Source organism: Patiria miniata, unplaced genomic scaffold (assembly GCF_015706575.1).
Source record: "Patiria miniata isolate m_02_andy unplaced genomic scaffold, ASM1570657v1 HiC_scaffold_29, whole genome shotgun sequence".
Classification (NCBI taxonomy): domain Eukaryota; kingdom Metazoa; phylum Echinodermata; class Asteroidea; order Valvatida; family Asterinidae; genus Patiria; species Patiria miniata.
The window spans coordinates 7,276,532-7,291,424 of NW_024037068.1; the positions used below are offsets into that span (position 1 = coordinate 7,276,532).

General features: G+C 43.6%; 1 protein-coding gene across 1 annotated transcript; it reads right to left on the reverse strand.

Moving 5' to 3' along the window:
• Positions 1-13,574: 13,574 nt before the first annotated feature.
• On the reverse strand, positions 13,575-14,615 carry LOC119735912 (somatostatin receptor type 3-like). Its single transcript, XM_038209860.1, has one exon. The coding sequence runs from the start codon at positions 14,613-14,615 to the stop codon at positions 13,575-13,577; it is 1,041 nt and encodes a 346-aa protein (XP_038065788.1).
• Positions 14,616-14,893: the final 278 nt, after the last annotated feature.

Consider the following 14,893-nt stretch of genomic DNA (forward strand, 5'->3'; position numbering starts at 1 on the left):
GGTGGCAAAAGGACAGGTCCTGAAACCCAGCAGTTGCGGAGAAAATTCAAGATTTAGCGCATCCATGGCAGTAGTACCCCATGTGCAGTCAGTCTTTACAGCAATGCCTGCAAGCGCCCGCGACACGAACTTCGTATATCGCGGTCTAAAGGTACCTTAACCTGGGCAGTTCTGCACAAACTATACCTTGTTCGGAAGCTTGCGATGAGGTTCACAAGCTGGCGAAAGGACAGGTCCTGATACCCAGCAGTTGCGGAGAAAATTCAAGATTTTGCGCCTCAATTCCAGTAGTACCCCCATGTGCAGTCTGTCTTTACAGCAATGTCTGCAAGCGCCCGAGACACGAACTTCGTATATTGCGGTCTAAAGGTACAATAACCTGGGAAGTTCTGCACAAACTATACCTTGTTCGGAAGCTTGTGATGAGGCCCACCAGCTGGGAAAAGGACAGGTCCTGATACCCAGCAGTTGCGGAGACAATTCAAGATTTAGCGCATCAATGACAGTAGTACCCCTAGGTGCAGTCAGTCTATACAGCAATGGCTGCAAGCTCCCGCGACACGAACTTCGTATATTGCGGTCTAAAGGTACCTTAACCTGGGCAGTTCTGCACAAACTATACCTTGTTCGGAAGCTTGTGATGAGGCCCACAAGCTGGCAAAAGGACAGGTCCTGAAACCCAGCAGTTGCGGAGAAAGTTCAAGATTTAGCGCATCAATGCCAGTAGTACACCTATGTGCAGTCAGTCTATACAGCAATGCCTGCAAGCGCCCACGACACGAACTTCGTATATCGCGGTCTAAAGGTACCTTAACCTGGGCAGTTCTGCACAAACTATACCTTGTTCGGAAGCTTGTGATGAGGCCCACAAGCTGGCAAAATGACAGGTCCTGAAACCCAGCAGTTGTGGAGAAAATTTAAGATTTAGCGCATCAATGCCAGTAGTACCCCTATGTGCAGTCAGTCTATACAGCAATGCCTGCAAGCGCCCGCTACACAAACTTCGTATATCTCAGTCTAAAGGTACCTTAACCTGGGCAGTTCTGCACAAACTATACCTTGTTCGGAAGCTTGCGATGAGGCCCACAAGCTGGCAAAAGGACAGGTCCTGATACCCAGCAGGTTGCGGAGAAAATTCAAGATTTAGCGCATCAATGCCAGTAGTACACCTATGTGCAGTCAGTCTATACAGCAATGCCTGCAAGCGCCCACGACACGAACTTCGTATATCGCGGTCTAAAGGTACCTTAACCTGGGCAGTTCTGCACAAACTATACCTTGTTCGGAAGCTTGTGATGAGGCCCACAAGCTGGCAAAATGACAGGTCCTGAAACCCAGCAGTTGCGGAGAAAATTTAAGATTTAGCGCATCAATGCCAGTAGTACCCCTATGTGCAGTCAGTCTATACAGCAATGCCTGCAAGCGCCCGCGACACGAACTTCGTATATCGCGGTCTAAAGGCACCAATAACCTGGGCAGTTCTGCACAAACTATACCTTGTTCGGAAGCTTGCGATGAGGCCCACAAGCTGGCAAAAGGACAGGTCCTGATACCCAGCAGGTTGCGGAGAAAATTCAAGATTTAGCGCCTCAATTCCAGTAGTACCCCTATGTGCAGTCAGTCTATACAGCAATGCCTGCAAGCGCCCGCGACACGAACTTCGTGTATCGCGGTCTAAAGGTACCTTATCCTGGGCAGTTCTGCACGAACTATACTTTGTTCGGAAGCGTGTCATGAGGCCCACAAGCTCGCAAAAGGACAGGTCCTGAAACCCAGCAGTTGCGAAGAAAATTCAAGATTTAACGCATCCATGGCAGTAGTACCCCTATTTGCAGTCAGTCTATACAGCAATGCTTGCAAGCGCCCGCGACACGAACTTCGTATATCGCGGTCTCAAGGTACCTTAACCTGGGCAGTTCTGCAAAAACTATACCTTGTTCGGAAGCTTGTGATAAGGCCCACAAGCTGGCAAAAGGACAGGTCCTGAAACCCAGTAGTTGCGGAGAAAATTTAAGATTTAGCGCATCAATGCCAGTAGTACCCCTATGTGCAGTCAGTCTATACAGCAACTATACTTTGTTCGGAAGCGTGTCATGAGGCCCACAAGCTCGCAAAAGGACAGGTCCTGATACCCAGCAGGTTGCGGAGAAAATTCAAGATTTAGCGCCTCAATTCCAGTAGTACCCCTATGTGCAGTCAGTCTATACAGCAATGCCTGCAAGCGCCCGCGACACGAACTTCGTGTATCGCGGTCTAAAGGTACCTTATCCTGGGCAGTTCTGCACGAACTATACTTTGTTCGGAAGCGTGTCATGAGGCCCACAAGCTCGCAAAAGGACAGGACCTGAAACCCAGCAGTTGCGAAGAAAATTCAAGATTTAACGCATCCATGGCAGTAGTACCCCTATTTGCAGTCAGTCTATACAGCAATGCTTGCAAGCGCCCGCGACACGAACTTCGTATATCGCGGTCTCAAGGTACCTTAACCTGGGCAGTTCTGCAAAAACTATACCTTGTTCGGAAGCTTGTGATAAGGCCCACAAGCTGGCAAAAGGACAGGTCCTGAAACCCAGTAGTTGCGGAGAAAATTTAAGATTTAGCGCATCAATGCCAGTAGTACCCCTATGTGCAGTCAGTCTATACAGCAACTATACTTTGTTCGGAAGCGTGTCATGAGGCCCACAAGCTCGCAAAAGGACAGGTCCTGATACCCAGCAGGTTGCGGAGAAAATTCAAGATTTAGCGCCTCAATTCCAGTAGTACCCCTATGTGCAGTCAGTCTATACAGCAATGCCTGCAAGCGCCCGCGACACGAACTTCGTGTATCGCGGTCTAAAGGTACCTTATCCTGGGCAGTTCTGCACGAACTATACTTTGTTCGGAAGCGTGTCATGAGGCCCACAAGCTCGCAAAAGGACAGGTCCTGAAACCCAGCAGTTGCGAAGAAAATTCAAGATTTAACGCATCCATGGCAGTAGTACCCCTATTTGCAGTCAGTCTATACAGCAATGCTTGCAAGCGCCCGCGACACGAACTTCGTATATCGCGGTCTCAAGGTACCTTAACCTGGGCAGTTCTGCAAAAACTATACCTTGTTCGGAATCTTGTGATAAGGCCCACAAGCTGGCAAAAGGACAGGTCCTGAAACCCAGTAGTTGCGGAGAAAATTTAAGATTTAGCGCATCAATGCCAGTAGTACCCCTATGTGCAGTCAGTCTATACAGCAACGGCTGCAAGCTCCCGCGACACGAACTTCGTATATTGCGGTCTAAAGGTACCTTAACCTTAGCAGTTCTGCACAAACTATACCTTGTTCGAAAGCTTGTGATGAGGCCCACAAGCTGGCAAAAGGACAGGTCCTGAAACCCTGCAGTTGCGGAGACAATTTAAGATTTAGCGCATCAATGCCAGTGGTTCACCTATGTGCAGTCAGTCTATACAGCAATGCCTACAAGCGCCCGCGACACGAACTTCGTATATCGCGGTCTAAAGGTACCTTAACCTGGGCAGTTCTGCACAAACTATACCTTGTTCGGAAGCTTGTGATGAGGCCCACAAGCTGGCAAAAGGACAGGTCCTGAAACGAAGCAGTTGCGGAGAAAATTCAAGATTTAGCGCATCAATGCCAGTATTTCCTCTATGTGCAGTCAGTCTATACAGCAATGCCTGCAAGCGCCCGCGACACGAACTTCGTATATCGCGGTCTAAAGGTACCTTAACCTGGGCAGTTCTGCACAAACTATACCTTGTTCGGAAGCGTGTCATGAGGCCCACAGGGTGGCAAAAGGACAGGTCCTGAAACCCAGCAGTTGCGGAGAAAATTCAAGATTTAGCGCATCCATGGCAGTAGTACCCCCATGTGCAGTCAGTCTTTACAGCAATGCCTGCAAGCGCCCGCGACACGAACTTCGTATATCGCGGTCTAAAGGTACCTTAACCTGGGCAGTTCTGCACAAACTATACCTCGTTCGGAAGCTTGCGATGAGTTTCACAAGCTGGCGAAAGGACAGGTCCTGATACCCAGCAGTTGCGGAGAAAATTCAAGATTTTGCGCCTCAATTCCAGTAGTACCCCTATGTGCAGTCTGTCTTTACAGCAATGTCTGCAAGCGCCCGAGACACGAACTTCGTATATTGCGGTCTAAAGGTACAATAACCTGGGCAGTTCTGCACAAACTATACCTTGTTCGGAAGCTTGTGATGAGGCCCACCAGCTGGGGAAAAGGACAGGTCCTGATACCCAGCAGTTGCGGAGACAATTCAAGATTTAGCGCATCAATGCCAGTAGTACCCCTATGTGCAGTCAATCTATACAGCAATGCCTGCAAGCGCCCGCTACACAAACTTCGTATATCTCAGTCTAAAGGTACCTTAACCTGGGCAGTTCTGCACAAACTCTACCTTGTTCGGAAGCTTGCGATGAGGCCCACAAGCTGGCAAAAGGACAGGTCCTGATACCCAGCAGGTTGCGGAGAAAATTCAAGATTTAGCGCCTCAATTCCAGTAGTACCCCTATGTGCAGTCTGTCTTAACAGCAATGTCTGCAAGCGCCTGAGACACGAACTTCGTATATCGCGGTCTAAAGGTACCTTAACCTGGGCAGTTCTTCACAAACTATACCTTGTTCGGAAGCTTGTGATGAGGCCCACCAGCTGGAAAAAAGAACAGGTCCTGAAACCCAGCAGTTGCGGAGACAATTCAAGATTTAGCGCATCAATGCCAGTAGTACCCCTATGTGCAGTCAGTCTATACAGCAATGGCTGCAAGCTCCCGCGACACGAACTTCTTATATCGCGGTCTAAAGGTACTATAACCTGGGCAGTTCTGCACAAACTCTACCTTGTTCGGAAGCTTGTAATGAGGCCCACAAGCTGGCAAAAGGACAGGTCCTGAAACCAAGCAGTTGCGGAGAAAATTCAAGATTTAGCGCATCAATGCCAGTAGTACCCCTATGTGCAGTCAGTCTATACAGCAATGCCTTCAAGCGCCCGCGACACGAACTTCGTATATCGCGGTCTAAAGGTACCTTAACCTGGGCAGTTCTGCACAAACTATACCCTGTTCGGAAGCTTGTGATGAGGCCCACAAGCTGGCAAAAGGACAGGTCCTGAAACCCAGCAGTTGCGGAGAAAATTTAAGATTTAGCGCATCAATTCCAGTAGTACCTCTATGTGTAGTCTGTCTATATACAGCAATGCCTGCAAGCGCCGACCACCGTTGGAAAAACCTAACTATTTTCAACTACTGCTCCAAATTTACGAATTTTTTTTCAGTCCAAATTTTGTTTGCTATTGGTTACATGATCATGAACGGGTGCAGGCCAGTTAGACCCTGGTTAGACTGGTTCCATTACCTTACAATTTTCCGGCATCTATAAATTTATCCATTTCATCTTTAGTGGAGTCAAGGAACCAGACTGCTTGAACATTTTTGTTTTTCTTGGTTTTTCCAGTATTTTCGAACACAAAAACTTCAAACATGTCAGTGTAATAATATTTGATCTGTTATACTAACCCCTCAAATAGTTCATTTCTGAAAATTACAGCAAAAGCCAATGATGTACATTCCCTTTAACGATGGAACAAATTCATTCCAATAAATCCTAAGCCGGAAATTCCTATTTCTGATGAAAAATGTTTGTTTTGCCTGAATTTTAGCCTCGGTATGAAATTAATTGGGCTGAGACTGTTTCAATACCAATTTATTCGGGGCGCTTATAAAATAAACTTTGAAAGTCATTTCACCCTCCTATCCATTCAGATCTGAATACTTTTGTAATTAACGATGGAACAATATCGTTTGAAAATACGGCTTTCCGTTTCAATCAATGTCAATGGCTGGCAAAAAGCATGATCTCCGTCTTATTATTAAATTAATTGGGCTGTGCTTTTTAACGAACAGATTTTCTCGGTTCGCTTATAAAATCTTTGTTGAAATTTCTGTCATTAACGATGGAACAAATTCATTCCAAAGCCGGAAATCCGTATTTCTGATGAAAAATGTTTGTGTTGCCTCAATTTTAGCCTCAGTATGAAATTAATTGGGCTGACACTGTTTCAGTTCGGATTTATTCGGGGCACGATTACAATACACTTTGGATGTCCCTTAACCCGTGTATGTAATTGGAACGGGACATTTCGGACATTTAGGATGGTACAAAATCCTTTCAAAATGGGATATCCGTATTTTCATTGGAAAACCGTTGTTTTGTATCGTAATTATCAATCGTCGGATCAATTTAATTGGGCTGACACTGTTTCAATGCCGATTTATTCGGGGCGCGAATAGAATACACTTTGGATGTCCCTTAACCCCTGTATGCAATTGGAACGGGATATTTCGGACATTTAGGATGGTACAGAATCATTTCAAAATGGGATATCCGTATTTTCTTTGGAAAACTGCTGTTTTGTTTCGTAATTATCAATCGTTGAATTAATTTAATTGGGCTGACTCTGTTTCAATACCAATTTATTCGGGGCGCAAATGGAATACACTTTGGATGTCCCTTAACCCGTGTATGCAATTGGAACGGGACATTTCGGACATGTAGGATGGTACAAAATCATTTCAAAATGGGATACCCGTATTTTCTTTGGAAAACCGTTGTTTTGTATCGTAATTATCAATCGTCGGATCAATTTAATTGGGCTGACACTGTTTCAATGCCGATTTATTCGGGGCGCGAATAGAATACACTTTGGATGTCCCTTAACCCGTGTATGTAATTGGAACGGGAAATTTCGGACATTTAGGAATTAGAATGAAACAAAATCATTTCAAAATGGGATATCCGTATGTTATTTGGAAAACCGGTCTTTTGTATCGTAATTATCAATTGTCGGATTAATTTAATTGGGCTTACTCTGTTTCAATACCGATTTATTCGGGGCGCGAATAGAATACACTTTGAGAGTCACTCAACCCGTGTATACAATTGGAACGGGACATTTCGGACATTTAGGATGGTACAAAATCATTTCCAAATGGGATACCCGTATTTTCTTTGGAAAACGGCTGTTTTGTAAGTTAATTATCAATCGTCGGATTAATTTAATTGGGCTGACTCTGTTTCAATACCGATTTATTCGGGGCTCAAATAGAATACACTTTGGATGTCCTTTCACCCGTGTATGCCATTGGAACGGGACATTTCAGATATTTAGGAAGGTACAAAATCATTTGAAAATAGGATATCCGTATTTTCTTTGGAAAACGGCTGTTTTGTACGTTAATTATCAATCGTCGGATTAAATTAATTGGGCTGACACTGTTTCAATACCGATTTATTCGGGGCGCAAATAGAATACACTTGGGATGTCCCTTAACCCGTGTATGCCATTGGAACGGGACATTTCAGACATTTAGGAAGGTACAAAATCATTTCAAAATAGGTACCCGTATTTTCTTTGGAAAACGGCTGTTTTGTACGTTAATTATCAATCGTTGGATTAATTTAATTGGGCTGACTCTGTTTCAATACCGATTTATTCGGGGCGCAAATAGAATACACTTCGGATGTCCTTTAACCCGTGTATGCCATTGGAACGGGACATTTCGGACATTTAGGATGGTACAAAATCATTTCAAAATGGGATATTCGTATTTTCTTTGGAAAACGGCTGTTTTGTACGTTAATTATCAATCGTTGGATTAATTTAATTGGGCTGACTCTGTTTCAATACCGATTTATTCGGGGCGCGAATAGAATACACTTTGGATGTCCCTTAACCCGTGTATGCAATTGGAACGGGACATTTCTGGCATTTAGGAGGGTACAAAATCATTTTACATTTATTATAATACCTGCGTACGTACGTGTCATAAAAGTATCGTAGAGGGCGCTAAACAACCATGTAGTTTGGGAAGAGAAAATCGCGGCCGGTTCCTGTTTAAACAGGATTCTCATGCCTGGGACCCGGTCCTTTCCGCAACGCAACACTACTCATTACAAGGAGTAGTCTGGCGGATATAGCGCCCTCTCATCGGCTATAAGGCAGAACCTTAATTAAGTAACGTTAACATTTATAACATTAACATTCCCGATTCTGAAAATATATTGCCACAGTCTTCATTACAATTTACTTGTCGAAGTCGAATAAACAACAGTTTCAGTTATTTAAGGTAATCCACCGTGATAAGAAGTTGAACTTCCTTTATAATTCGTTTTCTCCTAAGGTATATTTGCAATGACTGTTTAGGGCCACCGTAGTGGCAATCTTCGCGGCGGCGCGCTACCGTAAAAATAGTGCCTAGCCGAAAATCCGGCCCGATTTTCGTGCCAAGATCAGCCTGGTCATTGATCTCCATATACACAGATACAACCACACAACACGTGTAATAAAAGCAAGTAGGACGCCCTCTTTTGCGAAAAGTGCTCAACAGGGTGACCGTTTTAGCCGATTTAACTTTGACAGCATTTTTATTAAAAAACGAGTTTAACAGAAAATTTGACAGAATGGATTGTTTTGGCAGATTTCTGGTTCATTTCTGGGAGAATTCTGCAAAAATGGTTATTTGACCAAAAAACCCAGCAAATTTGAACAAAAAAGTGTACATTTGTTCAAAAAAGCTTCAATCCTTTCAAACAAACCTCAAGGGCGGATCCAGGGGGGGGGGGCAAGGGGGCCATGCCCCCCCCCCCAAAAAAAAAAAAAAAAAAAAAACCGAAACCAATTTTTTTTTTATGTGACATCGCAATAACGAAACCAATTTTTTTTTTTTTTTATGTGACATCGCAATAAAGGCAGGCAATGAGTACCCCACCATCTTTTCCTCAAAAAAACATTGGTTAAAGTGGTCAGAAATTGCCTCGGATCGCACCACAGAGCATCTAGAATCCAAAAAATTTTCGGGGCCCTTACGGGCCCCGAACCCCACGCCGTAATTTTTTTACCCACTTTTTGGGGGGGACCAAATTTTTTTTTGGCCCCCCCAAAAAATTGTGTTCTGGATCCGCCCTTGTGGATGGACAGGGAAGGAGGTGTGGTGGGCCGGGTACCGAGTCCCAGAAGAGTTCTATATGGAAGTCGGTAAGGGGCTCAGTGAGTTAGGGTCATAAGTCCGACTCCTGAAGACTTGGCCATCGCCACATAACTTTTTGTTTTATTTTCTTTCTTTTCTATCGGAGGACAATAATTGCATGAACGATTAATTTGTTATATTGAGAGCTTGTACATCGTTCAAAATTAATTTCTAAAATTGCTGGAAAATACAAAATTCAGTCCAGCTATAATATTCTTATTTTATTGTCGCAAAACTGCATGTACATGCCCAGCACTTTTGCGCATATACCTTGTTCAGGCCTGTTCCCTGATCCCAGACTGCAGGGGGGGGGGGGGGAAGGGCGTCTTTAAATCCTATAGTGGTAATTTTTATATTTTTAGTATTTCTTTTTATATGCACAGCTGTATCTGTCAATCCCCGTATGTGAAGCGACTTTGCGCGGCAGCTTGTGCCGACATGACAGAATGTACACTATTTTGACAAAGGTTTCAGAACCGGATTTTAGTTTCGCGGAGTTTTGAGCAGCGGTGTTTATTATTTACATTCTCGACTTTGTTTTTATTCCCTCTTCCTTTCCCCTTCCTTCTCCATTCTTCGGAACACTGGTGCCTAGGGCCTGAGAAACACTTAATCCGGGCCTGCCACTGAAGAATGATTTACGTATCTTGATCAATTTTTGGAAAGTGCCCTGATTACTGGGGGCATTTATCATTGGGGTCCATGGCAGTTTATTTACTGGTCTGCAACCTAGACTTGCCGTCTGTGGGTGCAGACCGGTAAATAGGCCGAAACCCATCAGCTGAGCTCATGAATGCAAGTTATAGCGGCCCTCAAAATGCTTTATGTTAGAGAGTTGTGAGAGCCATATAATTGAGGAATTGAAAAGATATGGCAATGAACCTGTTGTCCGGATTTAGGGCTTCCGATTTTGAACATTTTGGAATATAAGAAAGTCGCTCGATACTGACTGTTCGTCACGCTGTACATCAGAGTATTGATGGAGCTGTTAATGAGGCGAGCGATTCCTAAGCAGACGTCCACGTCGAGACTGATCCAGTAGATATCGCTGAAAGTGCAAGGAGAACTGGAGTATCAGGCTGATGAGAGTAGAGAGTGTAAGCGATGTCCATGGAATTGAGCACGTAGAAGACAGCAGTGTTGATGACTAGCATGCGGACGACGGGGTAAACTCGACGGGTTTGGCCTGCTTGACGTTCTCGGTCACTGTGGCACAACTTAATAACAATGTAAATATACGAGGATATAGTGATGGTAAACGTTGCCAGGTAAGCAAGTAGAAGGATGACAACACCTACTTGTGAGAAAACCTCATTCTTCACATAATTTTCATCAATTTGTTGTGAGTCCACTCACAACGCTCGTGACCACTGCCTCAACCCGGACGCCTGCTGATACCTTGGCTGCTCGTGACTTGCTCGCTTGCGCTCTCTGGGTTAGCGGTTGGCGTACGGCGGAGAATCTTTCAACCGCTATGACAGTCACGAAGCAGTACGAAGCAATCTGCATTGTTCCAAAAGCTAGGCATACAGCTAGGGAAGCACCTGAAGCTATGTGTGTATATTCTATTGCCCATGCTGCTGACATGGCTAGGATCATAAAGGCAGCGCCAGCCACTGCTAGATTCTGGTCAGGGAACCAAACTACAAGAGCAGCATTTTGGGTTTTTTCCTAGCATCTGTGAACACAAAATCTTTAAACATAATTATCAGTTGAACATTGTTTGCCATAAAATGCCAACCCCAAATCCATCAATTTTAAAATTACAGGAAAAACAAATGTTAATATCGCCTTTAAGTATCATCCTTGATCCAACTTTTGGAATCAGTTTAACTTCCTGAACGTCAGAATTTTACATTGACTTGTTTTTTTTTTTCTCCCAGCATATTATAATACAAACTTTTGGTTTGCTTGAGACAATAATACTGGTGATACCAAAAGTTCAATATCAAAGCACGATTGTGTTTCCTCGTTCGTATACACTAGTCCCAGTTACACGTTGAACGATTTATTATCGGGAAGGTATTATAGCTACAAAGTCATCACGTGAACTCATTACTGTAATATTTTAAATATGATTTTGGGGTTTATTTGTGACACTGCAGCACAAAACCATTCACCTCGACACGTATTGAAAACTGGGATTTGGGCTAATTGGTAAGGACATTGAATATGCTTATATTCTGAGATTAAGGGGGGGGGGAGAGTGTTGATCGTAGATGGATGCAGGGGCTGATCCAGCTTCGACTCAAGGGAAGGTTAGCTGTTAAGGAGGGGTAGGGCAGGGTGACCGTAAGGCCATGGCCAAATTCAGCTAAATGCACTTTAAAAATCTGTCAGATTTATCAAAAATCTGCCAAATTCCCAACAATTACTCGAAATACACTATTAACACTTAAAATCACATGCAAATGTTGTAGTATTGCCTTAATTAAAGTTCAAATTATATTATAAACAATCTATGTTCGCATAAAAATGTAATGACATTGCGTAAATTTCAGGAAAAATGCGGTTGCATCACGACGGGCGGGTTCCCAGTGAACCTCAGCACCTAGACCACAGCCAACCTGTCCATTATGCAAGGGTACCATTTTTTTTTCAAATTTGCTTTGTTTTTCTGTCAAATAACCATTTGTGCAGAATTCTGCCAGAAATCTGCCCAAAAATCCATTCTGTCAAATTTTCTGTCAAACACTATTTTTACCAAAAAATCTGTCAAAGTTAGCCAAAAATCGGCTAAAACGGTCACAATGGGTAAGGGTTGCAGACATGCTCTACTTTTTCCTGCAATATTTTGTATTACCATTGATTACGATGTGTATCGGGTGAATATTTTCCTTTCTCTTGCGGCCCAGGGGAGTAGACCGTCTACCACCCGCCCCCCTCGTGGATCCACCACTGGGGTGAACTGGGCAAGAATTGGTTTTGCTACTTTTACCACTAAAATGTCAAGAACATCCAATAAATCTTAGACAAAGATCCGTACTTGTAAGGAACTATATATACGCACATTAAAACTTGCGTTGAAAAGAAAATATTTATAGTCGCATATAAGTATTTTTAAACGGCACATATTAACTGCAAACTTTTTCGTTGTTTTTACTTGACCTAATTTATGTACGAAAATATTCATAAAATTGTATTACGAACAGCGCCACCTACTGTACAATTGTGTCCAGTCCCTCAAACCCCCCCCCCGAAAAAAAATCCACTACTTTTTTTTTTACAACGTCCGATGTGGTGCCAGGATTTTGCAAGCATGATGCCCCAGTTGTTGACACGAATGTACGCCTCTGGTTATGATTTCAAATTAAGGTAGGCGTACCCAAATGTAGGAACGTAACGAAGTTGGTAACGTAAAGAATGTCAGATGCGTCATCCAGTTCAAAACAATCCAAATGGACTTAATGGGTCCATGAGATGAATTTTTCGGAGGAACACATTTTGTACAACTTTCTACTCCTCTTAAAAGTATGAAAACGATTTAACATTTTTTGGGTTTGTTTAATTGAAAGGTGCACTTCTTTAAACATTTCGAATTGTCCATGCTTCTCCGGACAACAGCGGGCGCTGTTGCTGTTTTTTTTTTTTTAGGAAGACACTATTCGGTTTTGGGGGTTTTGAGTTTAACTTGTGACCCAAAAATGTGTTCATTGAAACGTTAATGTGAGAAAAGTGTGCTTATTGGCTTACTGCCATGTACTTACACAACAACGAATCACCAAAGAAAAGAACATTTACACCTTACATTCAAAATCCTGGTAACTTTTTTGTGCTGAAATTATTGTAACAGTGAGGTTTCTGCCTGAAATGATATCAAACATTCGCTCATAAATATTGAGAATTATATCAGCGTAAAAACCAAAAAGGCCCCAAAATACCATTGAAAATGGCGAAACGAAATAGAAAGTTAGGTTAAATGGGACACAAACGTGCATTTTCAAGGATTGAATAAAACAAAAACAAATCTGGCCTTTTAAGGAGAATCTTCAATCCAGTTACCGTTAAGCGTTGCGTCACAGGATATTTCATCGATGTGTGACGTTTAGTCAAGACCTCACAAAATCCTCACATAAGTCAGTCGCAATTAAATGCTTCGATCTAAATCACTCACAAGCTATTCAAAGTTAACTATGATTGGGGTTTCTTATGCATATTTGCCCTGAACAAGACTTCAAGCAACTCAATGTACAGGGCTACAGGAGAATAATAAAAAGAAGAGCAAATACTCAGGAAAACTGAAGGTATGAATTGACATTCCTCTTGAAACAGAGCAGAGCATAGGTTGGAGGGAAACAAGCACCAGGCAAGGAATTCCAAAGAGATGCAGCACGTGGGAAAAACTATTGGAATATTCCTTTGTTCTACATCTAGGTAAAGCACCAGTATATGGATGAGAACAGGCAGAAAGTCGAGTTTCTCTCTCAAACACTCTGATTGGAGGAACCAGGTTGGATAGTCTCCATCCTTGATGTTTGTGGACTTACTTGTATCTAACTTGGGACTTGACTTGTGATTGACTCGACCAAAAGTCTGGATTGGCGTCGACGTTCAGTGCGCTTGGGCCGGTGATTCTTGAGCGGCCTTCGCTGGTGGAATCGCTCGAAGTTCTATCTGCTCCGTCTGCTGCGGTCGGCGGCAGCGGCGGCACTGTCGAAGGAGCTTTGCCAGCGGGGGGGAAGCCTCCAAGAAAGCCGCTCGATACTGTCTGTTCGTCACGCTGTACACCAGAGTATTGATGGAGCTGTTGATGACGCGAACCATTCCTAAGCAGACCTTCACGTCGAGATAGGTCCAGTAGATATCGATGAAAGCTTCTGCTTCTGAATGCATGGAGAACTCGAGTATAATGACCATGACATTGTAAGCGATGTCCATTGAATTGAGAACGAAGAAGACAGCAGTGTTGATAACTAGCATGCGAACGACGGGGTAAACTCGACGGCTTTGGCCTTCTTGACGCTCTCTGTCACTGTGGCATAACTTAATAACGATGTAAATATAAGAGAAAACAGTTATGGTAAACGTTCCAAGGTAAATCAGGAGAAGGCTGACAACATATACTTGAGAGAAAACCACATTCTTGACATAATTGTTATCGAGTCCACCCAACACGCCCGGGACCACTGCCACAACCCAGACGCCTGCTGATACCTTGGCTGCTCGTGACTTGCTCGCTCGCGCTCTCTGGGTTAGCGGTTGACGTACGGCGGAGAACCTTTCAACGGCTATGACAGTCACGAAGAAGTACGAAGCATTCTGCATTGTTACAGAAGCTATGCGTACAGCTAGGTAAGCACCTGAAGCTATGTGTGTATGTTCGGTTGCCCATGCTCCTGACATGTTTATGATCATATAGGTAGCGTCAGCCACTGCTAAATTCGACAGATAGACGTTGATGATCGTGCGCATGGACTTCACTCGAATTACTACGAAGAGAAAAATAGAATTCAGCAGGATTCCGATGGGGGCGATGATGTTGCCGAAGTGACGGATTATGTTGTCATAGTCTTGCTCATGAGCGTCGACATCATGGAAAAGCTGCCTCTCATGGGCTGTCAGTCCGTCGCTATGTTCTATTGTTCCATTCATGTTCTATTGTTCCATTCATATGTTCTATTGTTCCATTCGTTTTCTCAGTAGAGACGTCTAGACAGGCCTGATTCACAAGTCGAAATGTATCTTCATTTATAGCCAGATTACTCGTGTTGGCACCAAGCAATATGAAATCAGAAAAGAAAGCGAGAAACACTGGACATGCATTATATCACTCCTCGCGTCTTAAATGGCAATGTCAGAAAAGTTAGTTTCCATTTCGATCAGCAGATCCAATGGAGTTAAAGGCGCTATCTCGTGAATTGTGTATTTCT